This window comes from Drosophila virilis, chromosome 5, assembly GCF_030788295.1.
Source record: "Drosophila virilis strain 15010-1051.87 chromosome 5, Dvir_AGI_RSII-ME, whole genome shotgun sequence".
Classification (NCBI taxonomy): Eukaryota; Metazoa; Arthropoda; class Insecta; order Diptera; family Drosophilidae; genus Drosophila; species Drosophila virilis.
In genome coordinates, this window is record NC_091547.1 from 15,472,930 (window position 1) to 15,492,710 (window position 19,781).

At 40.4% G+C, this 19,781-nt stretch overlaps 1 protein-coding gene across 34 annotated transcripts in view; it reads left to right on the top strand.

The window, feature by feature from the left end:
• Nucleotides 1-19,781, top strand: part of Dscam1 (Down syndrome cell adhesion molecule 1) — a 69,989-nt gene that overhangs the window by 12,486 nt on the left and 37,722 nt on the right. For 3 of the 34 annotated variants that reach the window (XM_032436876.2, XM_070210111.1, XM_070210112.1), the window contains exons 3-5: nucleotides 5,335-5,679; nucleotides 11,305-11,475; nucleotides 13,017-13,166. In XM_032436876.2, coding sequence (XP_032292767.1) covers nucleotides 5,335-5,679; nucleotides 11,305-11,475; nucleotides 13,017-13,166 — 666 coding nt within the window. Of the gene's footprint in view, nucleotides 1-5,334; nucleotides 5,680-7,177; nucleotides 7,340-7,529; nucleotides 7,692-8,211; nucleotides 8,374-8,838; nucleotides 9,010-9,490; nucleotides 9,653-9,778; nucleotides 9,941-10,052; nucleotides 10,224-10,666; nucleotides 10,838-10,995; nucleotides 11,155-11,304; nucleotides 11,476-13,016; nucleotides 13,167-14,562; nucleotides 14,687-14,971; nucleotides 15,096-15,365; nucleotides 15,499-15,575; nucleotides 15,700-15,782; nucleotides 15,907-16,006; nucleotides 16,131-16,447; nucleotides 16,572-17,630; nucleotides 17,758-18,034; nucleotides 18,162-18,250; nucleotides 18,375-18,449; nucleotides 18,574-18,858; nucleotides 18,983-19,076; nucleotides 19,201-19,781 lie in introns of all 34 variants that reach the window. The other 31 variants (XM_070210120.1, XM_032436891.2, XM_002049745.4 and 28 more) reach the window with 27 other exon arrangements.

Sequence of the window (19,781 nt, forward strand, 5' to 3'; positions counted from 1 at the left end):
ACCAAGTCTCACATATGTTTTTAGGCATTACATCTCAAATTTTTCAAGACCTCATCTTAGAGTGCATTTACACAAGGGCTTAAGGCTGTGTGTTGGTCAGCAGTCAGTCAGTCAATCAGTCAGTTTATTATAGATAAGCATAATGCTGAATAAGATATGACAAATTTTGCCACACTGTGCCACAGCCCCGACGTCTGCTACCGCAATCAGCCATTCGGTAGGTGCACAACGTGACTTCTCCCTTTCTCGTTCTCTCTCTCTTTCTCTCTCTCTCTCTCTTATTTTATTCTCTCTGCGACTACCCACAGTAAAGCGCTGGTCCACTTTACCTCCTGTCAGCTTAACGGCTTCTCACGTGCGCCAGCTCGGTCCAGATACAGGGCATATGTGTATTTGTATCTGTCAATCCAGCTTCTCACCTCTCCATCAGCAGCGCGTCGTTGACCACAAGGTGGACAGGTTGTGGTTTCAGTTGTCGTCCGACTTGTCGCTGACTTCAATTGAATGCTGGCCTGTCGGTGGGTTGTTAGAGTTGCGTTTTGGCCGGTTTCGCGTAGGCATCGGAAAACATTAACTAATTGCATTTTGGCCAAACACTTATTAAAGTTGCTTGTAGCCTAAACAGTTGCTGCAAACGTGACTCTGTGTGGGTCTTAGCCGCGAAACGAATCTAATGAATGAGTGGGCTAAACTCAAGCTGCCAGACCTTTTCAAAATGTTTGGCGATTCTCGAACAGCTGGCGAACAGGTTTTCAGCTCGTTGGCAGATGTTTCTTTCGACTCGCAAAACTTACAATCGCAGAGTTAGTGCAAAGAGACTTATAATTAAGTCACGGATCCCACAAGATATATATATATTCTTCATCGGTATCAACAGCCGAGTATGCTTCTAGACAGAGGCTTTGAGACGTTGCGGCCGGATCGGACCAAGATCGGGTTTCAAAGATACTTTGACTAAGCTTGACATAATTAGTTGCTATATAAATAGACTCGCTGGCACAACCATTTCTAATTAATAATTAATAACAATTCTATTTGATTATCGGTGTGCCGTTAAAACCTGTTCTTTCTTGTTTTTATATATAATGTCCACTGAATAATACGCATCAGCACTTTCGTCTACACAAATACTTTATGGACTATAAGAAACTCAGCCTGTAATGAGAGGGGCTCGGTCAATAACTCATAGACTTGTTCCATTGTTGATAGAAATATCGAATGGATTGCGTGTCAGTTCGTGTGGTAAGCAGGCCTCTAAGCTGACCTCTGACCTGTGCGTGTTGAATTGTATGTTTGGGGCGGACTGTGTTGGGCGCGTCAGTGTCATACGTGTGCCTATTGAACTTCGGCGCTTTGTTTATGTTTGGCAGGAAGTTATTAATTTCTTATTTCCTTTCACGGCCGAAATCATAGGTGGACGTAATTGCCTGTTGTTTTGGACTTTGAATGTAACTGGGAATGGGCTAATTAGGGGAGGTAGGCATTGGACGGGCGTAAACAGACACATAGTTATGATAAGGCGTGACATGCATTAAGTGTATTCCTTTTCTACCTTAATTACAAACGACAATGAATAATAAAAGCGATATCTAAAATAGGAAGCAACTCTGCAAATTATTTACTATGACAGCGCTCAACAATAATATTCACAAATACCTTTCTCTGATTTTGATGAGCCTTTTCTACTTTGCTTGGCATTTTTTTTGCTATGCGTCATCCTTGCACACATATACATTTATGTACATGTGCTTACTTATTTGTTTATTTAAATTAGAATTTGCTTGCGACTGGCGTTCGTGCTACTGTTTGTTTACTGTGGCGCCACTTGGCATGGTACTGGCCGTTTGTTTGATTCTGGACTGGAGACTCGTTGCGGCAGCTCCCACGTTGTGCTTGCCGCATGTGGCACGGGTCGGCAACTGCAAAGCATGACCTTAGCTGACATTAATGCCACTTGGATTCTCCCTTCGTTTTAATCATTTTGCCACTGCCATAATTGTGTTACTTAGTGCACTTGGAGTCGAACATGTTTTAGTCTAGCTTTGTGTGTACTCTCTGTTGATTCATGTGTATTTATGTATGTAATTGGAAAATTGCGCGACACAATTGAGAGACGTAATAAACTTGCGTTTAGTTGTTGTTGCCGAGTTTATTCTGGGATAAATCGCATTCGCCGAGCAGCTGCTGTCGTCACCAGCATCTGGAAAGACATTGCCGGCATGGAACCGGTTTCGTTGGTTTGTTTATTAAGCTTGCGATTTGCCAAAACTTCAAGTTAGGGTAGAAACTGACCGAGCCACTTTGATACGACCATTCAAAAAAACACCTGCCGAAAAGATTTGCAAAAAAAAGAAAACAAAACAAACCGAAGATTCCAAAAGGTCGAGGCAAACAGTGCAACGGAAAGAAGAAGTCGCAAAGCAAGGAAAACAACAAGGGCAAAGATTAAATATATAATAAAAATTGTGACTCTTACTTTATAATGCACTCGTAAGCAAAAAAATATTAAAAAAATATATTTTAAAAGATTTAAGCAGAAATATTTTGCTCTCTACTCTTCATACCCGTACTTATAAAGGAAGTCAAACATTGAAGAAGCCATCTTCTCTCGTTCATTATTTTTGGGTAGCCTTTTCCTCTAATCGTTTCCGTAATTTCAAAAGTGAAAAGCATATGTGTAACAGCTGTAAGATATAATTTGATTCGCAAAGTTCGTCCCTCATTGTCGTCTTTATCTTTTATTTTGCCATTTTGCGACGCATGCAGACGTGTATATAGATACATATATATAATCATATGTAAATGTTTACCACTCATATATGTATGTTGATTAAAGACTCACGTGCCCACTTGCCAACAGACCCTGCGATGTTCATATGGCTGCCATATGTTCGCTGTTGCGCATTTTAATAATTTAAAAGGAATTGGTTTTCGAATGCGCTTCGCGTCGTCTGCGCATTTCCTGCATTTTAAAGCTAAGGAATTGTCGTAAGCTGCGATGCCTAAAACTGTCCAACAATAGATATCCAATACGTCAACCGAAAATGAAAAGTTCCAACACTTGGCAGAATATGTAAATATTATATAAGGGCGACACACTCAAGCCTCAATTTGTCACTCATTCCAAATTTGTTGTAATTCTGTTGTTGTTGTTGTTTTTGTAAGGCTAATTAATTCGTTTTCATTTGAAATGTCAGGGTAACACGCCGCATGTGGTAAACTTGTGCCCTAGGCAAAAGACTATGAATATCCGTACGTTCCTAACCAAATTAATGTTTTGTTCTTTGTACAATTAAAATAAAATTAGCATTGCAAAAATGCATTAAATTATTAGCTGTAATCTATATGATTACACTGAAAATATTCAAATATAAAAAATAATGAATATTTTTAAAATATCTTAATTTTTTACATTATGAAAGTGAGTTTAAAAGCGTTTTTCAACACTGTCTGTACAGTGTTTTCTGGAGAGTGGAACAGTAATGTGCGTCTTGCCCATTGCTCGCGCCCTCTTTTTAATTATTTCGCAGCTAATTTGTTGCTGCTCGTGCTGTTTGTTTTGAAAGGCGAGCTGAGCATTAATTAATGCGAGAATGGAAATGATAAATTAGAGACAAGTGCCCACATGACCCAAAAATTCAACAACGCGCGGTTGAAGGACATGCGAAATAGTCGTTACAGTAAAGCAGAACGATAGAAACATGTTTAAATTTCAGCAAATTAAAAACTTAATTAAAATGTAAGAATACAGAATACACATCCATATTCTGTCCATATCGTTCTATCCTTAGAGCTGATTACATGGATTTGAAAGAGAACTTTGGGCTATCGTCATTTGTCATATTGCAGCAAGCCTTTAGAATAGTTTTCATTCGTTCCCCAAGCCAAAAGAGTATTTTCGTTCGGGCTTCTTTCGCATCCATCCTACACTTGCGTATACCTATAATGACTCCAGGGGGGCCTGGCGAATCGAAAGTCTATCTCCCACCGACTTAGCGTTAGAGTTAACAAATTATAAATGAATACTACCGATTAACTCCTATTGAGATTTAAACTGGAAGTGCGGCATATCAGTTTTATTTTGTAACTGTGAAAGAGTATTAAGCAGTCAGTTGCAGCCGACTGCAATGCTCTGATTTGTTGTTATTACAAACACCTGTGCAGCGGCTTCAGGGGCAGAAGGGGCGGGTCGCGACCATGCCGGTGCATAAAATTGAATATGAAATTGCTTGCCAATGCAAAAGTGACAAGCCCAGCTGAGGGCGGATGGTTCTTTTCGCCTCTATCAGCTCAACACTCCTCTCGGCCAGGTCTATGAGCTGATCTCTGGCGGCTTTTGTCGTGCGGCAGCCTCCAAAGTGTCAACGAACGATTTTTTACCCTGCTGCCTTTTGTGCGCAGAGGAAGTGAAAGAGCGACCAGTTTTAATAGTTTTGCTTTTGTTATTGCTGTAGCTAAAATACCCTGAACCAATTGAGTATGGATTAAAAGGGGTATCATGTTTTTGTGCAAATGTATGTGACAAAGAGAAAGAAACTTCGCTGCACTTATAAAGAATACATATATATTCTCGATAAAGACGATGGGCAGAGTTGATCTAGCCAGCTATTAAAACTAGAGACGTGTATCATACGCAGAAAGCATATTTTTGTAGATTCTTCCGATTGCTTCCATCATAACGATTTTCAAAAAAGACTTAAGCATATTTCCGATGCAGGTTCTTAATATAAATTGCTTTTCATTAAATTTCCTTACCCACTTAATACTTTGTGCTTTGGTAAATACTGAAACTTTAAGAAAATTGAACTGCAAACCCCAAAGTTACTTAGGAATGCATTTCCCCTGCGTGCTTGTCTTGTGTACTTGAGTATGCAAAGAAAAGTGTTCCAATTTTTGAAACGTCGGCTCAGCGTATTTTCTTGTCGGGCAACCCCGATAAAAGAGCACTCTTTCTCGATGTGGCTGTTGCCAGAGCAACACCGTCACACTTCAGCACATACGGGCTTGCCGCTGGGCAGCAATAGCGACAGTCACTGATCCATAGCATTCAATTGTTGAGCAGCAGCAAGCACGACAGCAATGGAACAAAAGCCAAGCTGTTGACAATTGACTTGACATGTCGACTGACAAATATGATGACAAATATATATATATATATATATATATATATATATATATATTTATATATACGGACTCGGAGCTGTGCATATTTATGTTGGAGTATATGTGTATACACAACTTCCGCTGTGTTGCCCTGAATATTTAAGCTGCTTTATGAGTTTTTAATTGTTATTTGTACTAATTCTTGACCATTCTCGCTTTTTCCCCTCGTAGCCACTGTTAGCAGCACTTTAGCTGCCAATCCACCGGATGCTGACCAAAAGGGACCCGTTTTTCTCAAAGAACCCACCAATCGCATTGACTTCTCAAACTCCACGGGCGCCGAAATCGAATGCAAATCCAGTGGTAATCCCATGCCCGAAATCATTTGGGTCCGTAGCGATGGCACCGCCGTGGGTGACGTGCCCGGCCTGCGTCAGATCTCGTCGGATGGCAAGCTGGTTTTCCCGCCCTTCCGCGCCGAGGATTATCGTCAGGAAGTGCATGCCCAGGTCTACGCCTGTCTGGCACGCAACCAGTTTGGCTCAATCATATCCCGGGACGTGCATGTGCGAGCAGGTAAGTGGAGCGTGTTGGAGACTACAGAGTGCAGAGCACGTCAATGGATGTTGGTTACCTTAGTTTTCAGCGATCGATAAATTCGACTAATCGATCGATAAAACAAAACCATTTTAAGCATAGGTTTTTATTAAAGAGCTTCAATAACTTCTTGTTATGGCTTTCAAAAGATAGAGCTGTTTGTAATTCAATGCGGAAGTAATATAAATTTCCAAAGAAAAACAATATTGTCCGATGTTTTACTGAACTATTCACAATTATGTCATTAATAGTCAAAAGTCGATTTATAATGTTAACCACATCCAATGCTTGCACTGCACTCAAACAAATATTCTTTCCAGTTTTACAGCAAATTTCAGAAGAAGGAAATCGGCGTTGGTGAACTTTTTCGGCTGTCTACGTTGTTTTTAGGCCTGTCAAGTTCTTCGCTTATGCAAATCCCTTTAATAGGTTAAATCTGTGCTTTTCCGGATTGCAGCAATAGGCTATGTTCGCGCTAAGCTTCGCGCGTTCAAATGTTATTGTCTGATTTTGTCGATAAAGTTGCCTTGTTTGGACCATCTCCACCTGGCAATGCAACGAGGGATTTGCCATATGTCTGGCCTGTCGTCTATGCAATTTCACTGCAATTAATCGTTGTGCAAGCTGTTTGGCAGTGCTGATGATGCCGATGATGTAATTGTCACACCACTTGCCTGTCTTGAAGCTGGAGCCAGAGTTTACAGCTGCAACTCGCCAGAGTCATGTGTTGGGTGCCCCAGTGCTCCGCGAACCTATTTATACACACCCTGTCTATACTGTCAGCCAAATCGCTGTGGAAATATCCATTACTTCCGCTTGCATAAACCAGGTCCAAATAGGCCGAAAGTTAATGACTTTTACCTAATTATGTTACCATCATATATGAGCAACCCCTAGGATTGCCACCTGGCTTAGTCATCGGGCTTCTCTCGTCGCTCGTCGCTCGACGTGTTAGTCAGCAATTAGCTCACGCCATGAGACCTAACCCAACCTCAGCTATTCCCCTGCTCCATAGCTCTCAGCTCAAGCTCATTATTGTCGTTTGGCTTTGCTTAGCATAAACTCGTCTCTGTTCCTATTAACTAAGTGAATTTATCATGTTGGCTTACTGCCAAAAATATGTTTAAAGTGGAGACCGATGATAATGATGGCCAGCCATGTAGCTGCTCGACATGAAATATGGCTGGAGCACGGGCTACACCTCGAAATTTTGCTTGAATTAAATGGCTTTAATTAATAAAGCGCTTGGACTGAGCCTGGTTGTGATTATGTTTTTTTTTTTTCGCACTTTCCACTTAATTGGCCGTTTAATTGTTTTCCGACAAACAGGAAATGCGCAAATTGTTTCCAGGAACCAAAGTCGAAAAAGTTGTCATGTTTGCACAGGTGTTTCGAGCGTGAGAATTGCTTGACCTTATCGTAGAGTTTCATGGAATACATCATCACTAAACGCACTTCATACCACACCACTTTCCAGTTGTTGCCCAATACTACGAGGCCGATGTGAACAAGGAGCATGTGATTCGCGGCAATTCGGCGGTTATCAAGTGCTTGATACCCTCATTTGTGGCCGATTTCGTTGAGGCTGTCTCCTGGCATACCGATCAGGAGGAGAACTATTTTCCGGGCACAGAATATGGTGCGCTGCTCCCAATAGAACAACAACTATACAAAAAAGTCTAGCATAGCACTTTGCACTACATTCTTAGGCTTAGGTGTACTAAAATCGCATGGCCACAGCAACAATAAGAAAATTCCATCATTCCATTCACGATCTATTTTCCCATCTTACTTTATAAAGATTTATTTTGTTTCTTCTATACGTTTAGTCGTTTCGCAACACTATGAAGAGGATATACACAAGGCGTTTGTCATACGCGGCAATTCGGCCATATTGAAGTGTGATATACCATCGTTTGTAGCTGATTTTGTAAATGTCATTTCCTGGCATACCGATCAGGAAGAGAATTTCTATCCAGACACTGAATATGGTGTGTGATTTTGGCTCTCTGCCTCTCTCTCTTTCTGTGTGTGTGTGTCGGTGTGTGCTTCTGTCTGTGAGTGTTTGTGCGTGTGTTGCAAAACAGCACTACTTTAACTACTTCTGCAAACTATACCCCCAACAACAACAACAACAACAACAACACTCTCACACACAACCAACACAGAACAACACAGCATATGCCCACAGAATACTCGTGTAAAGTGCAAGTACAGTTAACCAACACTAAAGTACTAAGTACTAGAAACACCCACCAACAACCAACACCAAACTGCTTCACTAATAACTGTAAAATACGAGCGACACAGGTGTATTATTGCAATTAGCTAACTCAATTAACCAACACTGGTCAGGTTACCAACAAATAGAACTATTCTCCAAGCTTCGTCAAGTGTCTCCACTTTTGTTTGATGATTTGTTATTGAATATGCAAATACTTTAGTTAATTTACTTTTTTTTTTGTCTTAGCTTAACTATGATTCTTATTTTGCTTTGTGGCTTTACTTTAGTCGTTGCCCAATACTACGATACTGATGTAAATAAGGCTTATGTCATACGCGGAAATGCTGCGGTTCTGAAGTGTGAGATACCCTCGTTTGTGGCTGATTTTGTTAGCGTTGTGTCCTGGCACACGGATCAGAATGAGGACTTTTTACCAGGCACCGAATATGGTTTGTGAATTTTGAGGTTATTTTTGGAGAGAGTCATGTACAGTTGTGCTTGACCAGCATCATAGAATTTTAAGTGCTCCTCCCCAAACCATATTTTCATTAACTTTTCTTTTCTTTTGTTTTCTTGTCTTGCATTCATCCTTATTACAAAATGTATGCTGGCTAATTTTCTCAGTGCGTGTCTATGAGCCATGTTCTTAAACTATTATTAACCTGTGGACTTTCTCAGGGAAGTTGCGCGGCGCATAACTAAATATTTATGTACATCTCATCAAATTGCGCATTAAGGTCCATTAAATGCGCCTGCTACTCTTGTCGCTTAAAAGCTGAACCTCTCTTGTTTCAATTAGGCTGCTGAAGAGTTTCACACGCCCGTAACACGCAAGGTGTTGCCCCATTCCCCCACCCCGCTTGCACTCTCAACACAAAATCATTTTCATTTTCCCCTCAATCCCCCCCCGGCAGTTGTGCAACAGTTCTACGAGTCGGAGGTTAACAATGAGTATGTCATACGCGGCAATTCGGCAGTTCTCAAGTGTTCCATACCATCTTTTGTGGCGGACTTTGTGCAGGTGGTTTCCTGGCAAGACGAAGAGGGCGAACTCTATGGAACACTCGAGGACCAACAGGGCATGGGTATATAAACTACTTAGCTAAGCGATTCCACAGTTTATAAGATCAGATAATATTGAAAACTAGCAGTTCCTGTTTTCCTCATAACCCCCTATTTGCTGTATTCTTTTCATTTTACATCTTCATTCTACAGTGCGTGGTTTTCTTTACTTTAGCCTGTTCGTTGTTTCATAATACTTTCTCAACATTTTGCAGTCGTCAACCAATACTACGAAGCTGAAGTTGTTTCGGAGTATGTTATCAAGGGGAATACGGCAGTTTTGAAGTGCACCATACCAAGTTTTGTGGCTGACTTTTTACGCGTTGAGGCCTGGGTAGCCAGCGATGGCACGGAGTATATACCGCAGGATGATTTTGGTAGATTCTTCAGATATTGTGGTTGTTATATTTAAGCAGCGGCATCCCACTCCAATTCCCGATTCTATTTACTCTAATTTCATTTAAATGCTATAACTTTTGGCTTAAATTTCCATCTGTTGTCCAGTCGTTAATCAGTTTTATGGCGCCGATATATTAATGGAGTATGTCATCAAAGGCAATGCAGCAGTACTTAAATGTTCCATACCCTCGTTTGTGGCTGATTTTGTTCGGGTTGAGTCTTGGATCGATGAGGAGGGCACCGAACTGCGCCACTCTGATAATTATGGTATTGGCTAAGCGCAACAAATAAGCTAGTTTAGTTTTAACTAATTTAACACGGGGTTTCACTATCCAAACACTTTCCAACTTACTTATAATTTCTTACTTTCCGCTTATTTCAAAACATTTTCAGTGGTCAATCAGTTCTATGAGGCCGAAATTATGACCGAATATGTTATAAAAGGCAATGCTGCCGTCTTAAAGTGTTCGATTCCATCGTTTGTTGCTGATTTTGTGCGTGTCGAGTCTTGGATTGATGAGGAGGGCAATGTCTTGTCTTTCTCCGATAATTATGGTGTGCCTCGTATTGATTTGCAATCCTTAATTTAAATTAGCACCCATCCCAACCAATTCCAAGCTTTACAAGTTAATTTGCGTTTCTTTTATTTAACACCCGTTTCACGCAGTCGTCTCACAGTTCTATATAACCGAGGCCGAGAATGAGTATGTCATTAAGGGCAACGCGGCGGTGGTCAAGTGTAAGATACCCTCGTTTGTAGCCGATTTTGTGCAAGTTGAGGCCTGGGTGGATGATCAGGGGGTCGAATTGTGGCGGGATAATTCAACTGGCGCCTATGGTACAGTCCAATCAAATTCTATATATACTTATTAGATATAAACACTTAGTTCTTAACAAATGTTCCCACACTTACATCCATCATTTGAACTTTTCAACTTTAATTTTCTTTGTGAAAATCATTTGCTTCAGTTGTCATACAATCCTATGAATCGGAGGCCGACAATGAGTATGTTATTCGTGGCAACTCTGTAGTTATGAAGTGTGAGATACCCTCGTATGTGGCGGATTTTGTTTTCGTCGATCTCTGGCTGGACTCAGAGGGTCGCAATTATTATCCCAACAATGTCGAGGAGACGGGTACTACAATCGATTTTATTTCTAATTAATATTCGTATGGGCGCCAATCCCAAATGTATTGTGTCCACAAAGTTTCCCTTAATTTATTTATTTCCCAAATTCTTTAATCATTTTTATGCGCCCAACTCTTCGTTTCCCTCCTAGTTGTGCATCAGTTCTATCAGACACGCGTCATCGATGAATTTGTGCTGCGCGGAAACTCTGCCACGCTCAAGTGTCTGGTGCCCTCATTTGTGGCCGACTTCATAGACGTTGAGGCTTGGTTAGATGAGGAGGGCGTGGAAATAATACGCCCACTGCCCGACGAGTCCATGGGTATAGCATTAAATGCAGCTTTTAATCGATTAAGTTAGGCCTTAGTCTAGTTTTGTAGCCAGAACTCTTTTTCCCTGTTAACCTACACTCCAACATTATCTTTGCTTTTTCGAATCATGCCCTGCTTATGTTTCGCACCCGCATTATTGCCATTTCAGTGGTCAAACAGTTCTTTGAGTCGCAAGTATACGATGAGTACGTCATCAAGGGCAATGCAGCTATATTCAAATGTCAGACGCCGTCGTTTGTGGCCGATCACATCGACATAACCGATTGGATTGATACCGAGGGCGGTGTCTATACCAAGAACATAACGGGTACAGCACCTTTGCGTATCTTATTGCCATTGTAGAAACATGAAGGGGCCAACCATCCAACATTACCTTATGATTTATCCTCGTTTATCTGATATCAGCCTATTTCATGGAAGCCCATCTTCCTATCTCTCTGTCTCGTTCACTTTGCAGTTGTGCCACAATCCTACAGCGTCAATGTCATGGATGAGTCCATTCTGCGCGGCAACAGCGCAATCCTTAAATGTCATATACCCAGTTTTGTTGCCGATTTTATTGTGGTCGACTCGTGGGTTGAGGACGAGGAGCGTGAAATATATCCGCAGGCCGATGTCACAGCTAGCGGTAAACCACTAGCTTTAAGTTTTCAAAGTTTTCTTAGCCTTGCTTCTAGTGCCACACTCACACAAAACAAATCCCGTCCAATTCAAATTTCAAATTTCAATGCCAGCTTGTTGAACGATCATTCAGTGCCTTGGTCCCAGACATTCTCTAACAGGCCCCGAACTACTGCGCTGTTAGGCATTCGATTACTTTTGGTTTACTTTCAATTTCAATTTCTCTATCTTTTTTATTATTTTCATTTTTCGCCCAAACTCCAAATCTATTCTTTTTATTTTCACATCCTTTCCCTCTCCAAACAAACTCCAAGAGTCACTCCTGACTTGCCCAAAACCATTCACAAGAACCTACCCCTTCATGTAGTTGAAAGTAGCGTTGTTTTGTAGCCTAGTGTAAATACTTTTACTGTAAATATGTATGAACAAAAATGCTAATAATTATATCATCGATTCTGCGCATATGTACAGATATATAAACATGTACCATATATCATAACCCAAAGGCTGTTTAACAAAAATCATCATTTGATAATCCACATCAGCTAAAAATATTGGCATTTTTGTTGTAGCATGAATATCATAACGAAAAGAAATTGTGGAAATATTTATACTTTTTTAAGAACTATTTACCGAACCAATCAATTGTATTAGTGAAAATTGAGACTGCAAACTCGGGAATAATATTCATCAGCTCAGTTCACAGTTTGAGCTAATGCTTTGCTTTAAGGTTTGGTTTGTCAAACTAGTTTTCCACATTTATGAACCTAGGTTTCACCTCGAACCTTAGTTGTTCACATTTTTTATAACTTGCAATAAAACAATTAAAATAATAATTTCAAGTAATAAATGTTGCGATAACAATAATATATATATATATATATATTTTACAATTTATTTTTGAAATTTGTGATTCGTTTTAGGAATTCGTTTAAGCCCGGTTTGCAGCCTTGCTCAGAATATTTTAATAAATAATATATATTACAACTTTGATTAAACTATCTACAATTTCTTTTCGATATGAAGCCTGCTTGTCATGGTGTATAGTTAGTTATAAGTCAATTAATTATTTTAGACTAATTTATTGTATTACACAAAAAATGCAATAAATTATTGTCTGAGCGCAATGTTGCTTGTTGTTGTAAGACTGAAAATCAAAGTAAATATTTAAATCAAATTCTTGTAAAAAAGCTAAAATACTATTTTCAGCCTTACATAAGCATATCCAAATGTAAATGGACTAGCAATGGACTCTAGCAATACTTTAATACACAATTCGCATTGGCAAGCCACATTGCATGATACTAACAATTGACATAATTATTAAATTGCACAAAGCGTTAAGATCTAACGGTTTATTAATATTTCTGTGGCATGTGGCTTTCGATTGCGAAGCGAAAAATTCAATTAAAGCATCGATTTTAATTGAGTTTTTTGTTAATTGTCTAAAATGTAGCTTTGTTGTATGATAGCTTAAGTTAAGCCCGGTAACGTCATCACTAATATATTTTTATGAATTACTTTTCAACTCACAACAATAAATATTAGACGGCAAATACCTCGTTCTGCCCTCCGGCGAGCTACACATTCGTGAAGTCGGACCCGAAGACGGATACAAGAGCTATCAATGCCGCACCAAGCATCGTTTGACTGGAGAGACGCGTCTGAGTGCGACCAAAGGACGTTTGGTCATCACAGGTAAGTCGGCCTTGTTTGCCAATTATAATTCTATTGTGAGGCACTCAGTTATCCGTTCTTGTGGCAGTTGTTTTAGAAATATCAAAACTGTCTGAAATGTGAACACAAAAGCTTGCTAAAATAATACAAAAACCAAAGGCGGTTCGGTTTATGGTTCAAAACAATGCCTTGCCCTAAGATTCGATTCGTATATGTTTTGGATTAAGCCTGGTATTATCAAATTACTTTTAATTTTACACAAGAAAAATCGAATCCATTAAATTTATTCTATTTTTATTGCATGCAATGCCAAAAGCTTAAAACAGTTGCAAGCTAGAAAATGTTTTTGAAATATTTTTTGAACCAATCAAAATAATTAAAATAAACAATAATTTATTATTTTCAAAGAATGTCTCTTGAATTTAATTTAAGTTTTATATTAATCCATTAAGCCAACTTTTTCAATAAATGTGCATGGAAAATAAATAAATAAATACTTGCCACCAGATGGATAACTGAGGGTTCATAGCTTTAAGTTAATTTCACACAGTAGTATATTTAAAATGAAAAATGATTTTTCTAATTTAAAATATATTTTAACTGTGTGAAGTTTACTTAGTGTATAAATAAAAGTCTCAGCCCCTAAATGTTAAGTATTAAGCTAACAATTTTGGGTTGTGACTTTTTGAAATATATTTGGAATATTCAAAAGTATGTTAAAGTAAATTTAAAAAATTAAAATTATGACTTTTTTAAAGATTTTAATTATTCAATTACAAAAATCTCTGCTTTTTCCATATACTAAAGTTGAAATATATTCCAAGTATAGAAAGCGTTACAGGGAAAATGCTTTATGACATAAATTTAAATATCCATTGGCATTTTCCTTGCTTCGCCTGTGAATTACTGAGATTTTAATAGTTCAGTAATTTACATTATTTATAATATATAAAAATATATTTTAGAGCAACAATATTCTGATAAAAACTGATATCCAATATTCAATCAAAAAGATTTTTTGCTTAAAATCTCTTTCTTTGTGAGGAAAAAGCGTGTTTATCGAACATCAAAATTGAATCAATGTATGCCCAAATCTCATAATGTCTGCGCAATACGATCAGAAAATTGTTGCTCTGTACTAAATTGAAAACTGCCTGAATGTTGGGATAGGGTACTCGACAATGCTATGAGCTTGAAATAAAGCTAAGAGAGAGGAAAATTTAATTGGTCCGTTTGAATAAAGAGCTTGGCTTACCAGCGCCTTACCAGGGCATTATAATTGAATTTCAACTTTCCCAAAATTTGTATCAATGTGCCCAAGGTAAGTGCCAACAACCAGTACATAGCTATAGTAATTAATTTAACCGAAATTAAATGCAAATCTAAAACTTCATTTTCCGTTTCGATTCATTCACAGAACCAGTCGGCAGGGTTTCGCCCAAGTTCCCAACCACACTGACAAGTAGCAGCTTTACGAGCGCGGCCAATAACAGCCTCACTTTGCTGTGTCCCGCTCAGGCATTTCCGGCGCCATTATCTAGGTGGGCCAGCCAATGACAGCTCAGTTAACTCAGACCCAACTTTGGCTAGTTTTCCTTTTCTTGCACAGACTGAATGTTTTTCCATTTTCAAGAACCCATTGCAAGCGTTGGTCCTCGTCTGCTTTCTGGCAATGATATTAAAGTTGTGCAATACGCTGCAGAGAGTCCCATAACTTTGCTGTGCCCGGCACAATCGTACCCTGTGCCCCTCTTTAGGTAAGACTTATCCCAACTTAAGGCAGGCCAAGCTTTGCCAATCTGTAAACAAGATATCTTCCTCACCAGAGCCGGTTGGTAGTGTGGGACCGCGCCTCACGAGTGGCGATGAGTCTCGCATCCTCAAGGTGAACATGGAGCAGAGCGCCACGCTCTTATGTCCAGCTCAGGCATATCCAGTGCCATTCTTTAGGTAAACTAGCCCAACATTTAGGCTTTTTAGACATAGACTAGCAAACAAATCACGTTTTATTTTATCCTCTAAAGAACCGGTGGCAAGCGTTAGTCCAAAAGTTACAGCCGGCGACGATGCCATCAAAATTCCGAAAGTATTACGGGGTCAGAGCGCTGCGCTTATGTGCCCAGCTCAAGCCTACCCGGTGCCCTTTTATAGGTAAACTAGCCCAACATTTAGGCATCTCAACATTTAGTATCTCACATGTGTATTTCCAATCCGATCTAGAACCCGTTGGGAGCGTTAGTCCACAGCTCAATGGCAATGGCAATCAGGAGCACATAACTCTTACCCGTGTTCCGCTAAATCATAGCGTTTCTTTAATGTGCCCAGCTCAGGCCTATCCTGTGCCTTTCTTTAGGTAATGCTCTATATCCCAACATAAGGCTTAAATTTCAACCATACAAGTCATATTCATTTTGCATTGCTCTTCTAAAGAGCCTGTTGGCAGCGTCGGTCCAAGGCTTACCTCTGGTGATGATTCACGTACAACCAAAGTTCAGCTCTCTAACAGCATTACTTTGCTCTGTCCCGCTCAGGCTTTTCCAGTGCCTTTCTATAGGTAAGCAAGATCCCCTTCTCGAATTCAGGCAGTTTGTTTATTCTCTTATCATATTTCCCTTACCTTGGCTTTAACATTTGCAGAGCCAGTTGGCAGTGTTAGCCCCAAAATTAACACAGGTGAAGATTACAATCACATTAAGGGCAGGAGCGCTCTAGACTTGAGCTTGTTGTGCCCCGCTCAGGCATATCCACAGCCATTCTATAGGTAATATAGACAGCTTGATTATCCCTAAGCGAACTAGGGCAGTTTTCAACAGTTAGACATTGATAAGTCCTCTATAAAAGGTTGCATTTGTCAATTACAGAGCCCATTGGCAGTGTAAGTCCTAAAATATCGAATGCTGATGATCTGAAACATGTTAAGATCAAGAACTTGCATAGCCTGAGCCTCTTGTGTCCCGCTCAAGGCTATCCACAGCCGGCTTATAGGTAATGTTGTATATGAAAAGCTTACTGAACTAGCACAACATCTCAGCTGATTTATAGATGCAATTGGAAAGTTTTCTCTTATCGGGTATTTTATCCCATTCGAATTTCAGAGCCCGTTGGAAGTGTAGCACCCAAATTGAACTTTCTCGAACGCTTCAGAATGATGCAAATTCAGGGCGGCACCAGTTTCAACATACAATGTCCGGTGCAATCGTATCCAATGCCCGTTTTCAAGTAAGACTAGTCGACAACCCTTTTCCAGACCAACATTCAGTTAGCCCCCAAATGTTGATATTAAAGTTAACTACGCTTTCTAGAGCCCGTCGGCAGTGTGCGTCCGAAAGTCAACGCCCAAGACAAACATCAGTTTATAGACGTGGAACTAAGCAATAGTTATTCGCTCCTCTGCTTGGCACAATCCTATCCAACGCCCGCTTTTAGGTGGGTTTAAAAATAACAACAAGTCGTTACCTCGCCTGACCAACGGCAGACAGTTTTCTAGTGCATGTCCTGAACCAAAGAAATTCAAATTTTTTATTGTAGAACCCGTTGGCTCGGTCAAGCCCAAAATAAACGTCCAGGACAAACTACAGACACGCGAGATAGCCGAGCAGGCTGGATTTGCACTGCTCTGCCCGGCGCAATCATATCCCATGCCTGCCTTTAGGTACTCCCATTAAAATTGTACTGCATGTCCTGAAGCCATTTTGTGAGGCTTAAATTCCGCAAATAGCCCAATTTATGACAGGTTGACCAAGGGGCAGACAATATAATTTAAGTGATTATTTTGTTAGACCAATTTCCTCATTTCTAGCAGGCAGTTTTCAAATAATTTGAGACACCGTGTAACGTTCGCAATGTTTACAGAGCCGATAGGCAGTGTTCCGCCAAAGGTTGGCATAGCTGATGAATTGTCCAATACAAGAACCGTGCAAGGTGCCAGATTTAGCCTGAAGTGTCCTGCGCAATCGTATCCCATACCAGCATATAGGTAGGACTTTTGTCGGAGCCAGTAAGCATTCAGGCGGCTTTCGTGGGCTATAAAAGGCTAGTTAAAGGCATGTCAACATTTTGTGTTCCTTTCAGAACCAATTGGTAGCGTGCCACCCAAAGTTAGCATAGACGATGAAGTGGCCACTGCTCGCGCGTTTGTAGCAAGCAGTTTGAGTCTTAAGTGCCCTGCACAATCGTATCCCATACCAGCATATAGGTATGTTTTCCCAATCCAATTCAACATTCAAGTAGTTGTCAAGACCCAAGCCTGAAAGTAAGTCTTTATCCCCTTTAGAGCCTGTTGCCTCTGTCCCACCCAAACTTAATCTGCTCGAGCGAGTGCGCACTATGGAAATACTTTCGGGCTCTAAATATGCCATGCAGTGCCCGGGTCAAGCGTTTCCAGTACCCACCAACAGGTAAACCAATTCGTTCTCAACTTCAGGCAGCTTTCAAATGTGCATCTGCATTCCTACGGCAAGGCTTTAGTGTAGTATACAATTTCAGAACCCATCGGATCTGTTCCGCCGAAAATCAATAACATAAATGATAAATTTCAATTGATGCAAGTTAAGCTGGAATCCAATTTCGCTATGCAGTGTCCCGGTCAGGCATATCCAGTGCCAGTAGTTCGGTTAGTTTAATTTTCCATAGCATAAGAGACCTTAAAAGACTTAACCAACATTTCGGGCTTCGCCTGCTGTCTGAGTTAAATAACCTTGTTCTATTTTCTTATACTAGAACCCATTGGTTCGGTGCCACCCAAAATTACGAATCTGCATGACAAGTTTCAGTTTGTGCAAGTGAATTTGAATGAGGATTATTCTATGCAGTGTCCCGGTCAAGCATACCCTGTACCCATAGTTCGGTTAGTTTTATTTATTATTTCACATGTAATTATTTTTTTATAGAACCGATAGGATCTGTGCCGCCAAAAATCACAAGTCTTCACGACAAGTTTCAAGTGCTGCAGGTGAAGTTGTCCGAGGATTATGCTATGCAATGTCCAGGTCAGGCATATCCCGTGCCCTTAGTTAGGTTAGTTCAAAAAACCCCTCGACCACATTCAGTTCAACAGTTGAGATTTAGATATTTAAGCATAAGTACTTATGTAACTTTTCTTGTAGAACCCGTGGGCTCTGTGGCACCTAAAGTCGATACTCGGGATGAGTTTACATTTGCGCGAACTCAGCTTGGTTTATCCAAGGCGATCATTTGCCCAGCCCAATCGTACCCTATGCCATCGTTTAGGTAATTTGCTCAGCCCAACGTTCAGGCCACATTCCTGTATAGGTCTATTTACAAACTATTTATTTGTGCTCACAGAACCTGTCGGGAGCGTAGCCCCTAAAGTTGATATCAAAGATGAGATTAACTATGCTCGTGCTGCCTTGAATCAGAGTCTGGCCATAGTTTGTCCAGCTCAATCCTATCCGGTTCCGACCTTTAGGTAAGCCCCGCTCAGCATTCAGGCAGTTTACTTCGAAACGTCCTAGCCATTTTGTTGAGGTTCTGGCATATTTCAGAACCCGTGGGCAGTGTTGCACCAAAAGTTGATGCTAATGATCGCATTAAATGGGTTGATAAACCAAAGGGTATATCCCTGAGCTTACTTTGTCCAGCACAGTCGTATCCAACGCCCGTTGCCCGGTAAGATTCGCCATCATCAAAATGTTCAGGCAGTTTCCATTAGAGCATTGGCTGCTGTAGTTAAAGATTTCGAAATTGCTTGCAGAACCTGTTGGTAGTGTGGCGCCGAAGGTGGATGTTAAGGATCGTATAACATGGCTTGATAAGCCTACGGGGCAAGCCCTAAACTTGCTTTGCCCCGCGCAGTCGTATCCCATGCCTGCATACAGGTACGATTCACAGGCATATTTAGGCAGTTTTCTAAAAGTTACCTTTACTCCAATTCGATCCATTAAAGTCGCTTGCCCAATCAAACTGTTTCAGAACCCGTCGGGAGTGTGGCACCTAAGGTTGACATGCACGATAAAATGGATTTTGCCATAAAAAGTTCAAATACTTCATTGAATCTGTTCTGCAAAGCTCAAGGCTATCCTATGCCAGCCTTTAGGTACATTAAATAACGCCCTAATCCTGTTCAGGCAGTTGTGTCCTTTACACTCGATTCACATGCTGCTTTTATTGTTGTAGAACCTATTGGCACTGTGGGGCCAAAAGTTGATTTGAAAGATAAAGTTGCAATATCTGTTGCAAATCTTGGGCTTCAACTGAGTTTAATTTGTCCTGCGCAAGGCTACCCTATGCCAGCATTTAGGTAAGGATGCTCTAAACCAGCAACAGGCAGTCTCAGGAATATATTATTTATCCCCCAATAGAGCCTGTGGGATCTGTTGCACCTAAAGTGGACATGAACGATAAGCTGAAGTTCTCTTCGAAATCTTTAAATGCGTCGCTAAGCATTTTGTGTCCAGCTCAAGGCTATCCAATGCCCTCATTTAGGTGAGAATGACATTCAGGCAGTTCCCATTTAGAAGTACTATGCCATCAAATTCATTAAATGCAGGATGTCCTTGCCACTCTCCCTTTCAGAACCCGTTGGCTCTGTGGCACCGAAAGTCGATATTAATGATAAAGTCAAAATGGCCATCATCAGGTCGAATAACTCCTTAAGTTTGGTATGCCCAGCTCAGG